At 45.3% G+C, this 13,809-nt stretch overlaps 1 protein-coding gene across 6 annotated transcripts in view; it reads right to left on the bottom strand.

The window, feature by feature from the left end:
• Positions 1-13,809, bottom strand: part of DYM (dymeclin) — a 322,698-nt gene that overhangs the window by 43,420 nt on the left and 265,469 nt on the right. For all 6 annotated transcript variants that reach the window (XM_075932691.1, XM_075932689.1, XM_075932685.1 and 3 more), the window contains one exon: positions 2,943-3,056. In XM_075932691.1, the coding sequence (XP_075788806.1) occupies positions 2,943-3,056 (114 nt within the window). The remainder of the gene's footprint in view (positions 1-2,942; positions 3,057-13,809) is intronic.

Here is a 13,809-nt window from a genome sequence, read left to right as displayed (position 1 = left end):
CTGGCAGTTGAGGCACTGAGGTTCCTTTATGGTGCATAGTTGCTGCATGAAAAAAGAGGGTAGATCATTGGGCTGCCCTTCCAAGGAATCTACCTTAGCCTTGGACTAGGAGTTTCCCAGGTTATAGTCAGAGACTGGAGCAGAAGAGCTATGTAGCGCCATGGACAGAGCGAAAACAGGTAGGCACAAAACAGCTCCTTCTGAGGGACACCACAGAGGGTCCCGCTCTGAGGTTCCTGCAAAAGATAGCTGTTTGGACTACTGTTTGTTACCACCTAATTGAGGACATGTGGCTTGTGTACATTTTACACACACACATACATACCACTAAGGAAAAAAATCACTGATATCTGCTCCAGACAAGAAACTGACTTTTGGTTAGGAAAGGGGCAACGGTAATATAGTGAGTATTTGGGAGCGCGAGTCGTCTAGTGGTCAGAGTAGCATACTGGGAACGAGGACACTCCCTCTTCCTGCCTTGATTCTAGCTCTGGTGACTTTTGGAAAGAGGCAAAGCTTCTATGCCTCAGTCCATTCATTCTTAAAAAAGGATATGCGTTAGCTCTTTGTCTCATAGGAGTTTGCAGGACTTAATGTTTGTCAAGAGGTTTTGAATAGAAGACAATACTAAATACTAGGGGTTGGCCACCTTTTCAAACCAAAGAGCCAAACTACATCAAAATTCAGAACAAGTAGTCAACAAAGAGCTGTGTAAGTATGTCCAGATGCATGACTGAAAATATACAAACTTAATATTATTGATAATTGACATAATGGTTAATAGCATAAATGAAACATCGTACAGTAAAACTCAAATTGTCCGGCATCCAGTGGTCCGGCACTCCTGATAGTTCGGAACCAACTGGAACCCGGAAGTGCTCCGGCCAGCCAGACAATTGGAGCTGCTGTGAGCCCCATGGGCGCTCGTGGCTGGGAAAGGAAAGGGGAGAAGAGAAGAAGGGGATTATACCCGTGTGATGTGTCTCCTGGGACCCGCACTGCGATCAGCCGGGGGGGGAGGATGGACGGGGAACGGCACGGCGAGGGGCGAACCCTCCGTCATTTTGCAGGAAGGCAGGAGAAGCCCCGTGCGGCTGCCAAGAGTTTCCGGGAGGTTTTTTTTCCCTGCAGACATGCCCCTCTCCCTTTCCAAAGATCCATATCTGACAGCTGAGTGCACTGCTCAGTGTAGGGAACACATAAAGAGACTGCTCCTGTTAGGGTTGCCAGATGGTTTGACAAAAAATACTGAACATCCCTCTCCCGCACCAAAATAACCCCAAACCAACCAACCACAACACTGGGGAAAAATTCTGTCAAGGGAGGAAAAAAAAAGGGGGGGGGGGAGGGAGAGACCAAAGATGGTAAGCAGAAGCAAAAAAGTTGCACCACTCCCTCCAGTTTTGGATCACACACTAACCCCCAATGCCCCCCCCTCCGAGCCAGGCCTCCTAGTCCCCCCCATCCCAATGCACTCACCCTCCCCCCCCGCAGCTTCCCCTCATCCCAGTGCACTACCCCCTCCCCCTGAGGTAGGCATCCCCAGAGCCAGGAGCCTCCGCCCCAATCAAATCTTCCCCCTCCCCTCTGCAGACCCAGGCATGGAGGAACAATATGACTTTTAAAGTGCTCCTCCTGCCACCCGGCCCGGCTGCCTTGGCTCCCATTGTAGAGAGAGGGAGGCATCACGTGGCCAGCTCCCAGTTTCTGCTGGTCACGTGGGCCAGAGCAGTGTGAACTCCGCTCCCAGCCCAGCCTGGCGCCCCCCTAGTGTGGCATCTGGCAAATGCCCCCTCCTGCCCCCTCTTCGATAGACTCTACCGTGCTTCTCACTCCCCCGCCCCTGTCCCCGCCAGACGTGCCAGGGGAAAATTGTCACCGCTGGGCTTCTGTCCCAGGGGAACGAGAAATACCGGACATTGTACATGTCTGGTATTTCCTGGGTGTTTTTTTTTGTTTTGTTTTTTTTTAACCGGACGGAGCCAGCAGATACCAGACTGCCCGGGTGAAAACTGGACACCTGACAACCCTAGCTCCTGTTTTGCCTTGCACAAGCAATGTGGTGGCAGGCAGACTGCTGCTGCAGGAGGGGGTGAGCGGGGGAAACAGGCTGCTGTGCTACTTGGACATTCCTCAGCACAGACAGCTCACAGAGCTACTTGTGACACTGCTCCCAGGAGCTGAGGAAGCATGGAAGAACTCAGAGGGAATCCCAAAATGTGCAAGGAACTCTGCCTTTTCACAGCACTTCACTGTGGGATACATACCCACAGTGCATTGCTCACACTGTTCATGATGGTTTTGGCATGACCTACCAACCAACGGACAAATGTGAACACCCTCTGTGAGTGGTAGGAATGTGCTACAATTCCCCACCATACAGTTGGGGAACCAAGTCTGTTAAGTGCTCATTCAGGATCAAACAGGGTGCCTGTGTTCAAACAAGATTAGGACTTCAAGTTGGTTGTTTTCAGTGGGCCATTTTTTTTCTACCCATGAAATATGGATCAGGAAAGTGATCTGAGCAGTGTTGTGTGGCCCTGCAAGGGCAATCTGGATGCCTGGAAGGCCAGAGAGGATGATGAGACAATAGTAAAACTGGGAAATGAGGTGGGCCTGGTTGAGAATTTTAACAGTGTGGTCACAGAGTAAAGACTCCATCTCTGAGATGTTATGAGAAAGTCCTACCCTGGGTGCATTCTAATGTCTCTAACTTGTAGGCATCAAAATTCACTAACAAATCAAGAAAAAACATTTTACACATAAATAAAACAAAAACATAAGCTTTCAGTCTAAACTAATGAGGTATTTTAAATAAAAAACAAACATATTGCAATCCATAATGTAGTATTATATGGCTTGATCTCAAAAGAAAAATGACATCTTGACATAGTTAATTAAAATGTAGCGTTCTAATTAATTAAGTCTTTGCCAGCACTTACTCTTAACCTGTCTTTGGGCAATGCGACAGCTCCTTGTTTGATGATTTCCAGAACCCTTTCCACTGACAGCTGGGCTCCGGCTTGCTCTAAGCGTGAGCTGAAAAAGCTGATCACCTGGAACAGAAAGTGATAACACAAACAAGCGTAAGAAAGATAATTTTGCCAGTTCACAAATGAAACAATCATTTTCTCTCTTTCCTTTGATCATAATATCTTTAAACTGTTTTGTTTCTAAAGATGCATAATTACTTATGGCACAAGCAAGGAATGTGCTGATTTATGGAAATTATCAACATTCTTCAGCTGTAGTGTAGGTGGCTGATTAATACAGTTCATTTAGCAATGCAATTCAATTAATAGATTTACATTCTGTTTATATATATGATGCTGAATAACAGAAATCTGTGTAATATCTTATTTATTTCCTCCATTGTTACATATAAGAAAACTTCTGGTTAATATTTGATTCAAATATGCTTGTAATGAATTGGTTTTTATTGAAACAAATTCACAACTACCTAAAACTTAACAGTGGACGTCACATTCCTTAAAAGATTTCAAAACTATAGTGGAGAAAGCATTAGAAAAAGCATTGTTGGGAACTATCTTGCTTTGGCAGGAGATGGCCTAGAACAGTGGTCCCCAACCTTTTAGGGCTGCCAGGCACCTGGGGCGGGGCCACTCACGCGCCGGGCACCCGGGGGTGGGGCTGCGCACACGCCCAGGGGCAGGACTGCACACGTGCCCGGGGGTGGGGCCACCCATACGCCGCGAACGCAGTGCCATCCATGCGCCACACTCCCAGAGCCGGCGCTGCTCCTGTGCCATGTGCCCAGGGGCGGGGATGCCCATGCACCACGCACCTGGGGACGGGGCCACCCACGTGCTGCGTGCCTGGGGCCAGCGCTGCCCCTGTGCTATGCGCCTGGGGCCAGCGCCACACTTGTGCCGCACACTATGGGGCCAGCACAGCCCTTGCACTGTGGACCTGGGGGCGGGACCACCATACGCTGCACGCCCCGGGGCCAGGCACCGCCCATGCGCCCGGAGGCGGGGTCAGCTCCTATCACTCAGCGGGCGCACAGAAATGGCCCAGCAGGCACCATGGTGCCCGTGGGCACCACGTTGGGGACCACTGGACAGGAAGATCCACTAGTTCTCCCATCTCTAATTTCTATTAATATCTATTGTCATTGATTTTAAAGGCCAGAAGGGACCACCTAGTCCAGCGGTTCCCAACTGCTGGTTGCCAGTTCATGGAGGCTCAGCTCCAGCACCCACGGTGGCTGAGGAATGGCAGGAGGACATGGAGGAGGAGGAGGAGCCTTCCTCTCTCCTCTGTGCTTGGGGAGGGAGGCGGCATGGAGGAGGAGGGAGCCAATGGCCACTCCTCCTACTCACACTGCCGCTTTTGCTGGCAGTGGCGCTAGGGCAGAAGTGGCAGCAGGAGGCAGTGGAGGTGGAGGAACCTCCCTTCCTCCTTGGTAATGGCAGCCAGCTGGGGCTCCACACTCTGCCAGTGTAGCCTGTTTTGCCAGCAGTGGTGCTAAGGCAGCAACAGGAGGAGCCTCCCTCTCTCCTACGCTTTCAGTAATGGTGGCCACCTGGGGCTCGGGGCTCTGCCCCCGAGACCGATTTGGCCGGTTGCGGCAGCAGGAGGCAGAGAAGAAGGCGCCTTCTTCCCTCCCTCCTTGGTCATGATGGCCAGGCCAGGTCTCCATGCTCTTCCCCTACCCATCAGGATGCAAAACACACTTGGGGAATGAGGGTGCGCAAAGGAGAGGGAGTGAGCACACTGCCAACAGCCATTCCCCCATTCCGCGCAGCAGTAACACGCATGCTGCTTAGGGGGACAGCTTCACTCTGGGGAGTGTTGGGACTGGGGGGACAAAGGGGTGTTGCGTGGGCATGGTAGGGTCACAGGGCAAGAGGGTGTCGGCATGGATTATAGGGGTCAGAGGTTAAAGGGTGAAAGAGCATAGGGAATAGGGGTGGAGGTCAAGGGGTGTTAGGCACTGGGGAGCAAGGGGGTGGGTTAGGGCCAGGCGGCCACATAACATTCTATTTGTGTATTTGCATATTCATTATTTGTATGATGAATATGCAAATACAATGTTACCGGTCTGCCAAAGGTTTGTGAATGGGTTTGCCGGTCCCCAGCATAAATCTCGTGCATAATACAGACCATAAAATGTTACTTAACGATTCTTGCCTCAAGACCAATTAATCTGTGGTTGAAGCAAAACATCAATTTTAGAAAACAGGATAGTTTAATGTTTCCATCACAGTTGGACCCAAGTAGTCAGAGATGCAAGTTCACACATTTAAAGTAGTACTTGGTGCTAGCTTGAGATTTTGCTGCTCTTGGAAAGTTGGGAACTAAGCACACTTCCCAGACCCATGCACTGAAACTCCTGCCCTGGTTCTCTGTCTCACCAGCTATGGCTGGTTAGGCCTCAAGAAAGGGGTGATTTTTAGGGTTAAAGGCAAATTCAATAAACCTACCCACCTAACTAAACCAGAGGCAGAGTGAGCAGAGAAATGAGACACTCAGGACCACAGGGTTTGGGACTCAGTGTTAATAAAGTTGGAGTGAAGAGATCCAAAAATCACACAAAACTCAGAACAAATATGGTGGCTGGCATAGTCCCAAGTGACCAAACAGCATGAGTCAGGTACCCAGAAATCAATCATTTTTTAAATTTCATGTGTGCACCTCTACATTTTGAGTTTGTAGGGTCCAAATTTTCAGGCTTTTCTCCCTAACCGTTATGGCCAGAAATGCACTTTCATTTTCAAAAAATGGAAACTGAGATTTGCATGTAATCACATGACTCCAAGAACTGGGGATTTTAAAAAATCATGAAATATGGTCGTAAAACTGTGAGAGTTGACAACATTAGGGGACACGCAAACCACAGTGATTAAAACTAACCACACATCCATGTTCCCAACATATCTATGCTGTCTGTTCCTTCCTGTTGCTGCTCCCCCAAGACTCAGAACTCCACATGCAGCCCACTGACCAGGCCAGGCTGACACCATATTTTATCCTTCCTTCCCTAGTCCAGCTTGCCCCTGTTAATCAGGGCTTCACCTGCATCATCCACCTTAAGGTTCCAGTAAAAGCAAGTGATCCAGCCCCAGCTCTTTGACATGGAATAGCATGAAACAAGAATACAGTCATCCTATATATATATCTATATCTATCTATATCTCCTTTCAACTCCAAAGAACTTAAAGCACTTTGAAAATGACACTAATTCGTCAGGAAGATGGTGGCAACCATACAACACACACTGGAGCATAGTACATTGTACAAGAGTGCAGAAAGAGTAAATTATGGTCAAGGACACAAAAGCCTGCCTGCATTTCTTTTAAAAAAAAAAAAAAAAGGTACTTAATCCATGACCCAATTACCAGAGCACAACTGAAGGCACTTTATGGGCCTACAGAAATGTATGCACAAATGAGTAGCTGGATGTCTGATTGGCTATCTCCATCTGAATATTCCCAAATCCGTGTACATATTCCATATGTAAATATACCTGTTTACATGTTCCGTTATGTGAGAATGCAGGAGATAGAAAGAGTGAGTTTTTGGACAAGGAAGTAATTCTACATTATGCATCTGAAGGCTTACAACTCCAGCGCACTGAAGTAACCTGTGTTAATTATCTCCAAGTTAAAAAAAAGTGTACTATATTACAGAATCTCAGTGGAGCTGCCTTTGTTCTGTTAAGCGAGACACACAGCTGGAGCCAGGAACCATTAACCTAATTATGCCTCCCAACTCGGCTGCTGTTAGTAAAACAAAGACAGCTGATAGTTTGATTACTCTGGGATTCAAATTAGTGACTCCTTTATCTCGAGCAGGCTGCAAGCTCTGCCTCCTTTTTAGGACAGGTAGATGTGCTATCATCTTCTCTGGAAATTGCAAAGTACAAAACAAATTAAATACAAAAATATTATATTACAAACACTGCAGGGATTCTTTTCACAAGAGTATTTAAGCAATGGTTTAAAGGGAAATAATGCAGTTAAAAAGTGGTTTGAAAATGTCATAAAATTACAAAATCCTTTATCTTTTAGGCAGTCCCATTAGACCAACAGACATATCTCCTACACCACACAAATATGTTGTCCTTAAGCAATGTATTATGCAAAAGAAATAACATTATAATGTTTGAAATGTTCTGTCCAACAAACAATACTAACAGCTCATTAGCTAAGATGGGAGTTTGATTAAATAGGAAATACACCAAAATTCTGGAAGCATGTAAACACTTGATAAAATGGATAGCAATACACTTAATGTTGATTTGTTTGGCATAAATACAATAAAATGTTTTAAATATCAGAGGGGTAGCCGTGTTAGTCTGAATCTGTAAAAGTGGCGAGGAGTCCTGTGGCACCTTATAGACTAACTGAAGTGTAGGAGCATAAGCTTCCATGGGCAAAGACCTACTTCGTGCATCTGACGAAGTGGGTCTTTGCCCATGAAAGCTTATGCTCCTACACTTCAGTTAGTCTATAAGGTGCCACAGGACTCCTCGCCGCTTTTGTTTTAAATATGTGTAGTTTGTGGCTTCACTGAAAACAAAATGTTGCCTCGTATTTTTAGCCAAATTTATATAAAATCACTCCACTCAAAATGATTTATGTAGAAGGAACTGTGGGTAATCTTGATACCATATACAAGTACCATTTTGTGTAAAACACTGAGGAGAAGATACCAATATATGGGATGTAATCTTGTATTTCATATACTGGTGAGTGGGAAACGGAACTGCCGCTTTTGTCAGTTTTTACTTTTATCAACTACTTTGTGTTTTCAATGTATGCCAAAGCACACAGAGCTTTGGATGGATATTCTTTGCTGTGAAGTGTAAGACTGATATCTAAATAAATAGATATATTAAGGTAAAATATACAATTGCTTAAGTGTTAAGATTTTAAAATAATCAATTAGAGGGCATATTTGAGTAATTCCATTTTTAAATATTCCAAATGCAGGTTGAACCTCTCTCCTCCAGGACTCTCTGGTCTGGCAACATCCATGGTCCGTCTGGTTGGCGACAGCCAGCAGGGCCAGTGACCTAGCGGTAGATAGCCCCAGAGCAGCTGCCACAGCATAGGGGACTGGGTCAGGGAATCTCAGGAGCAGCTTCCTCCGCCCTGCACGGGGTCAGGGAACTCCCGGGAGCAGCTGCCGCCACATGGGCTAGGGAGTAGAGCCCCAGGGGGGCGGCAGAGATAGGCAGGTGAGCTGGAGGAGGTCAGGCCTCCGGGTTCTCCCGGGGCAGCAGCCAGGAGGGGAGCCTCGGGTGATCCTGGACGCCTGACCTGCCCTGGTCTGGCAAATTCACTTGTTTGGGACCAGTCTGGTCCTGAGGGTGCTGGACCAGAGAGGTTCAATCTATATTAAAATCTCTCGTGGGTTTACAAAAAAAAAAAGAGATACACTATATATAGATCACAGTACTCAAAATATTTCAAGCTACCGTAGCTCAAGTTTGAGTTGATGGCAGCTTCTCAGAGAAATGAACAGGTATATCATGTGTAGGAGTGAATAGTTAAAACAAGTCAGTGGTATGGTATTCTTCAACATCCAACTAGTATTGCTGAAGTAAAAAACTATCTACAAAACAGTGAGGAGAGATGAGCACCCTTTTTCCCTCCAAGCCACTTCTCTGCTGAAACCGAAGGTAACTGATTTTATAGTGTTTATTGGTCCAAACAAACCTGGAGACGTACTATTACAAGATGTAGCAGGTGGGGTTTTATTTTTTGTTTTTAAGAAAAAGGAGGAACATACACTTGGAAAATCAGAAATAATTCCTTACAGACACAAAGTTCATTTTTAGAATTTGGAATTATTCAATAAAAGCTAATTATTTTCCAGCGGTCAAGAGCCTTAATTAGAATCCAACCCTAAATAGCTATATTTAAATAAATCTTGAAAATTAACTGAAACCTCAACTTAATCTCTTGCCTACTTAAAAAATGCATGCAAAATTGAAAGTACTTCAGTTTTATCATAGTATTTTAAACCCCAAGGGTAAACACATTTTTACAACCTTTGCAAAGAAGGATTTGAGGCCAAAAGAAGCACAATTTCCAAGTATTTGAGCACTTTTATGTAGTGTCCATTTTGATACATTGGAAATGACTATTCTCACTAATCATTGGAGCAACTGGTCTGATGGAAACAGTAAATAACTACAAAGATGAAATGAACAACTCAGGCTGGTTCCTCTGAATTATTTAAAGCTCTGCATGCTCAAATATATAAGGAGGAAGATGACCCGTGGTAAAAGGTTGCTCTTCCATCCTGGTCCAACTGTTAAAAGGGACTGCATAATCTTTGGCAACCAGCATAGTCAGGGCCAAACTGCTTCCCTTCCCTATTACAAAAAGGACTTTTCTGTACTGGGTGTTCAAAACAATTTGGCCCACCTGACAATAATGCCTAAACTGCTTCCCTTCCTATTACATCAATTTCCCAATGAAGCTGCACCATTAGTTCTTCTTTATAGGAGGGAGACTGCCACACAACTAGAATGAAATTATAATTTATGATAAAGGTGTTTTGGTGTTTAAGGTATGGCAGGGAGGAGTTGTTATAGAAAGATCCTGAGAATAAGATGGATGCAGAAGGTCACCGACGAGGAATTATATAGGAAGATACAGCTGAAAGAGAACCTACTGCAGAAGATTACACAATGGAAGTTACAGCTATTTGGGCATATCTGCAGAATGAACGACGAGCGAAACAACAAGACCCTGGTATTTGGCATAATGGATGGTCCGAATAGGAGAGACAGACCCTACAGAGAATGAGTAGATGATGTAGTGGATTGGTGCAGAGCTAATCTACAGAAACTAAGCCACTCTGCACTGGACAGTGAAAGATGGAAGGAAATAGTGAGGGAGTCATCAGACACCAATGGGCATTGAGCCTAAGGTTGTTGATAATGATGATGAGAGAATCTAAAATGTACATCATTTTGCCAGTTTGTTTGCTGAAGTTATTGGATATTTTGAAATAAAGAAATATTTATTTATATTTATAAAGTGTATAAAAAAATTAAACGTTCTAAAAAACATATTCATCTATATTTCCATAGCTTGGATTCTATTTCAGCTTAAGATGAAGTGCTGCACAGCCGGTGAGCCCTTTCTTGCACAGCACTGTTGTCTGCCTAACAAACAATGTCACAACTCTTAACTATTTTTCATAGATAAAAACAACAGCAGGATTCATTTCTGCCTTCTCAGCATACAATTTTCAAGGTTAACTCTGTGACAGAGGAAAACAGTCTTGGCAATAAGTGCAAAAATCTTGACTTTTTTTAAAATGGTGAAAACAAAGGTATTTGTATTTGCTGCGGTTTGTTATTTTTAGATTTACAGCATGGGTACACACTGAGTAACATGTCAAACCCACAAGCAAATCCAAAGAAGATAGGGACAAAAACAACCTCTCATGAGAATAGATAGTAAGGACCTGCACCTCACCTAAGATTACTTCCCAAGACATAGCTCGATTCATACAGGTAACGTGGGTAGAGTATGGTGACTACTCTTAGCCCCTACTGACCTGCAACACAGGTAAAACAGATTATCTCTTTTAGCTCTAACAAAAGCAGCTTCAGGCATCAGCAATAAGAACAGTGCAAAAGTTTCAACATTAAACCCAAAGTAACAATAAATACACCCAGCTTGACCTTAAAACTCTGAGAAGGTTCACTAAAAGATCTGAGAATCTTCATGGGACTGTGGGATAATTTTCAAGTGATCCTTTCATGGAAATTATTAAGTATTGTAAGAACGCTACAGTTCTTGTTAAGTTTACAAACTTAAAACCAGGCAAATTATTGTGAAAAATCTGTCATTGGGAATATTTCAACAGACTTGTAATCAGCAAGGCTGCATTTTTTTCAGCAGACATTTTTAGAAAGTCATGAAAATGCAGTTAAAAAAAACCCCAAAACGGAACAAAAGAAACCCTACAAGCCATTTACAGTGTTTGTACCTAAAATAACCTTTTGCTCATGCTCACTGTAAGTTCTGTAATAACAGGCCTGAAAATAAAAGCGGCCATATTAGAGCCAAGCCAAATCTTCCAGTTTAGAAGTCTCTAACTGGGAAGGGAGATGGGAGTCATGAGACACAATGGGGAATTAAAATTCTCCCTAGGAAACACTGTGCTGATCCTCTGCATCATCACACTGTTGTTGCTGAGCTCCTGCTCTCTATCAGACTATCAAACAAGGATTTTAGCAGCTCCCAATTAAGTTTGTTCAACTACTTATCACAACTCTCACAGCAGTCCGAAGAAACATGAAAGTAATGAAGTCGGTGACACTCCATGACAATCATAACATGGGTCCAGCTCTAGCAATTACCTGTTTGGAGCTTCTATCAAACTTCTGTGACATATGAGGCAGTTTGCCCAATTTGGGGTCATTTGTAAAATAAAGACAGGTACACAGTCTGCTCTTGGGGAGGGGTGATATTTCAGTAGCAAGATAGAATAGAAATCATACCATTCTTTTGAGCTGTAGGAGCCAGATATAGACTGTCCCATTTAGCCTAGCTCAACAAGATAAAAAAATCCCAGTAAGATGACTTTCTAAAATTAAAAATAAATGACTAGGAAACAGAAGGTATTTTGATTGCAGTCTATTGTTTACAGTGTTAAGTGTACCTGTATGTTCCCACTCATACAGTGATGATAATTACCGAGATAGGGATGGGAAATACAGCTATGTCCAATTTACATTGGAAAATGCTTTATCCTGGGGTAGGCAAAAGGACCTCCGTGGGCTGGATCTGGCCTGCCAAACGAGTTGATCCAGCTGGCAGAGGCCCTGCTGCTCCCCCACCCCGATGCCAATCAGGGCTTAGGGCAGTGGTCCCCAACCTTTTAGGGCTGCCAGGCCGGGTGGGATTGGTGCCGCGCATGCGCCACATGCCCAGGGTGCAAGAATGGCTCGGGCTGGCCCTAGTCACTAGGCAGGCGCACATAAATGCCCTAGCAGGCGCCATGGCACCTACGGGTACAGCACTGGGAACCACTGGCCTAGGGGTTGACTAAGTGTTGCATGCCTGAGGGCAGGGAGTGAGAAACTTCCTGTGCTCCCCCTGCCCCCAGGCCAAATCAGGGCTTGAGGGTGACATGGGGGGAGCACGGAAAGTCTCCTCCCACTCTGCAGGGAGTGTGTGGCGCTTAGAAGTTCTGCAAATTCCTTGAAGGAAGGGGGCAGGGTGAGAGGAGATTTTGTGTGTTTCCCCTGCCCCTAGGCTCTGATTGGCCTGAGGAGCGTGCAAAGTCTCCTCTTGTCCTATAAGGGGCGTGGTGTTTCCAAGTGGTGCACACTCCTTGCAGAATGTGGGCAGGGCAGGAGGAGACTTTGCATGCTCCCCTCACCCCTAAGCCCTGATTGGCTGGGGGGAGTATGTGAAGTCTCCTCCCACCCCCAGGGGCATGGGTATCTAGAGGGAACTGCCAGTTGCTCTGAACAGCTGGCAGTTCTCTCAGGGCAGAGGGAGGGTGGGGGGAAAGACTACAAGTGCTCTCCTACCCCCTAGACCAATCACGGTCTGTGAGCAGGCAAGCATGGAAGTGTCCTGGCCCTGCCCCTTCCTCCTGAGGTCCCGCCCCTTCCAGGGGTGGCCCGGGGCCACTTCAGAAATTTCTGAAGTGGCACCTAGTTAAAAATTATTGCCCATCCCGGCTTTATTCAGTGGTTACCTTTGAACACCTGCCACAAATATAGAAGTTATTTAGGTCTCTGCAATATTACTTCTAGGAAATAACCTGAATATTTCAAATACTGAGGCAAAATAACTAGTTATTTAAGACAGCTGAGCAAGTTTTTAAGGGTGAACACTGTATAGAAAAACTATAGATTTTTCACATTGGATAAATCATCAACTACTTTCTGCATGCAATGTTGGCATGCTGCATTACAATTTGGGGTGGAAAAAGTTCTACATCCAGTGTAAAGGAAGAATTATTCCATTCAGTAAGCAGGATTTTGCTGTTGGTTCCTGCTCCTGCCAGTTGTGCAAGGAGTAGTTCTACTGCATGAATGGCATCTGCAAAAGTGCACCCTGCTAGAGTCCGCAATGGCATGTGGTGTGGCGAGCCAAACATGTTTGCCATGTTGTAGGGGTCAGATAGAGGTGATGCTGGGTGAAGTTGGCATGTGGCATGAGGAAGATGCTGAGCCACCGCCAAATAACCTTATATCTGGATGTCTAGGGGCCCTCATGTAGCCAGTGATCTGGGAACTGCTGAAACCTGGCAGCTGCACTACAAACAGAAAGGCCCCGAACACAGGCAGCCCTTGCTGGAGAAAAGGCGCTTCTGAAGACTGACCAGCGCACAGCCAAAGACCCAAGATGGAATCACCCCGCTTGCAGTGTTGGTACCAACTTTCCATGGCAAGGGCCTGTTTCCTTCTGCATGGGTGAATCCCACCCAAAGATGGGTAGAGCCCTCCAAATCCATGGATATTCGTGATTCATTTTGTGGTACAGCTGTGGATGCGGACACAAATGTTGTGTCTGTGCATGGCTCTAAAGATGGGCTTTAGTTTGTGTGCCACTTCATGGGATAGTCAGCATCCTTCTACAGAACTCCATGCACTTTGCAGCACCCTAAGAACCACAGAGTGGCAGAATTTAATCCACAGAGCACAGAAGGGAAATCTAGTGGCATGAGAACAGTTCTGGGAGTCAGGGACACTTGGGCCCTGTTCAGATGCTTATTCCTTTTGTGATATTAGAGAAATATTTAACTGCATTGCCTCAGTGTTTCCATTTGTAAAGTGGAGGGTTATACTCCTTACTACTT

The sequence above is a fragment of the Pelodiscus sinensis genome, chromosome 6, assembly GCF_049634645.1.
Source record: "Pelodiscus sinensis isolate JC-2024 chromosome 6, ASM4963464v1, whole genome shotgun sequence".
In the NCBI taxonomy this organism is placed as follows: domain Eukaryota; kingdom Metazoa; phylum Chordata; order Testudines; family Trionychidae; genus Pelodiscus; species Pelodiscus sinensis.
The sequence above is the reverse complement of the archived record's forward strand: the minus strand, read 5'-3'. Positions and strand labels throughout refer to the sequence as shown.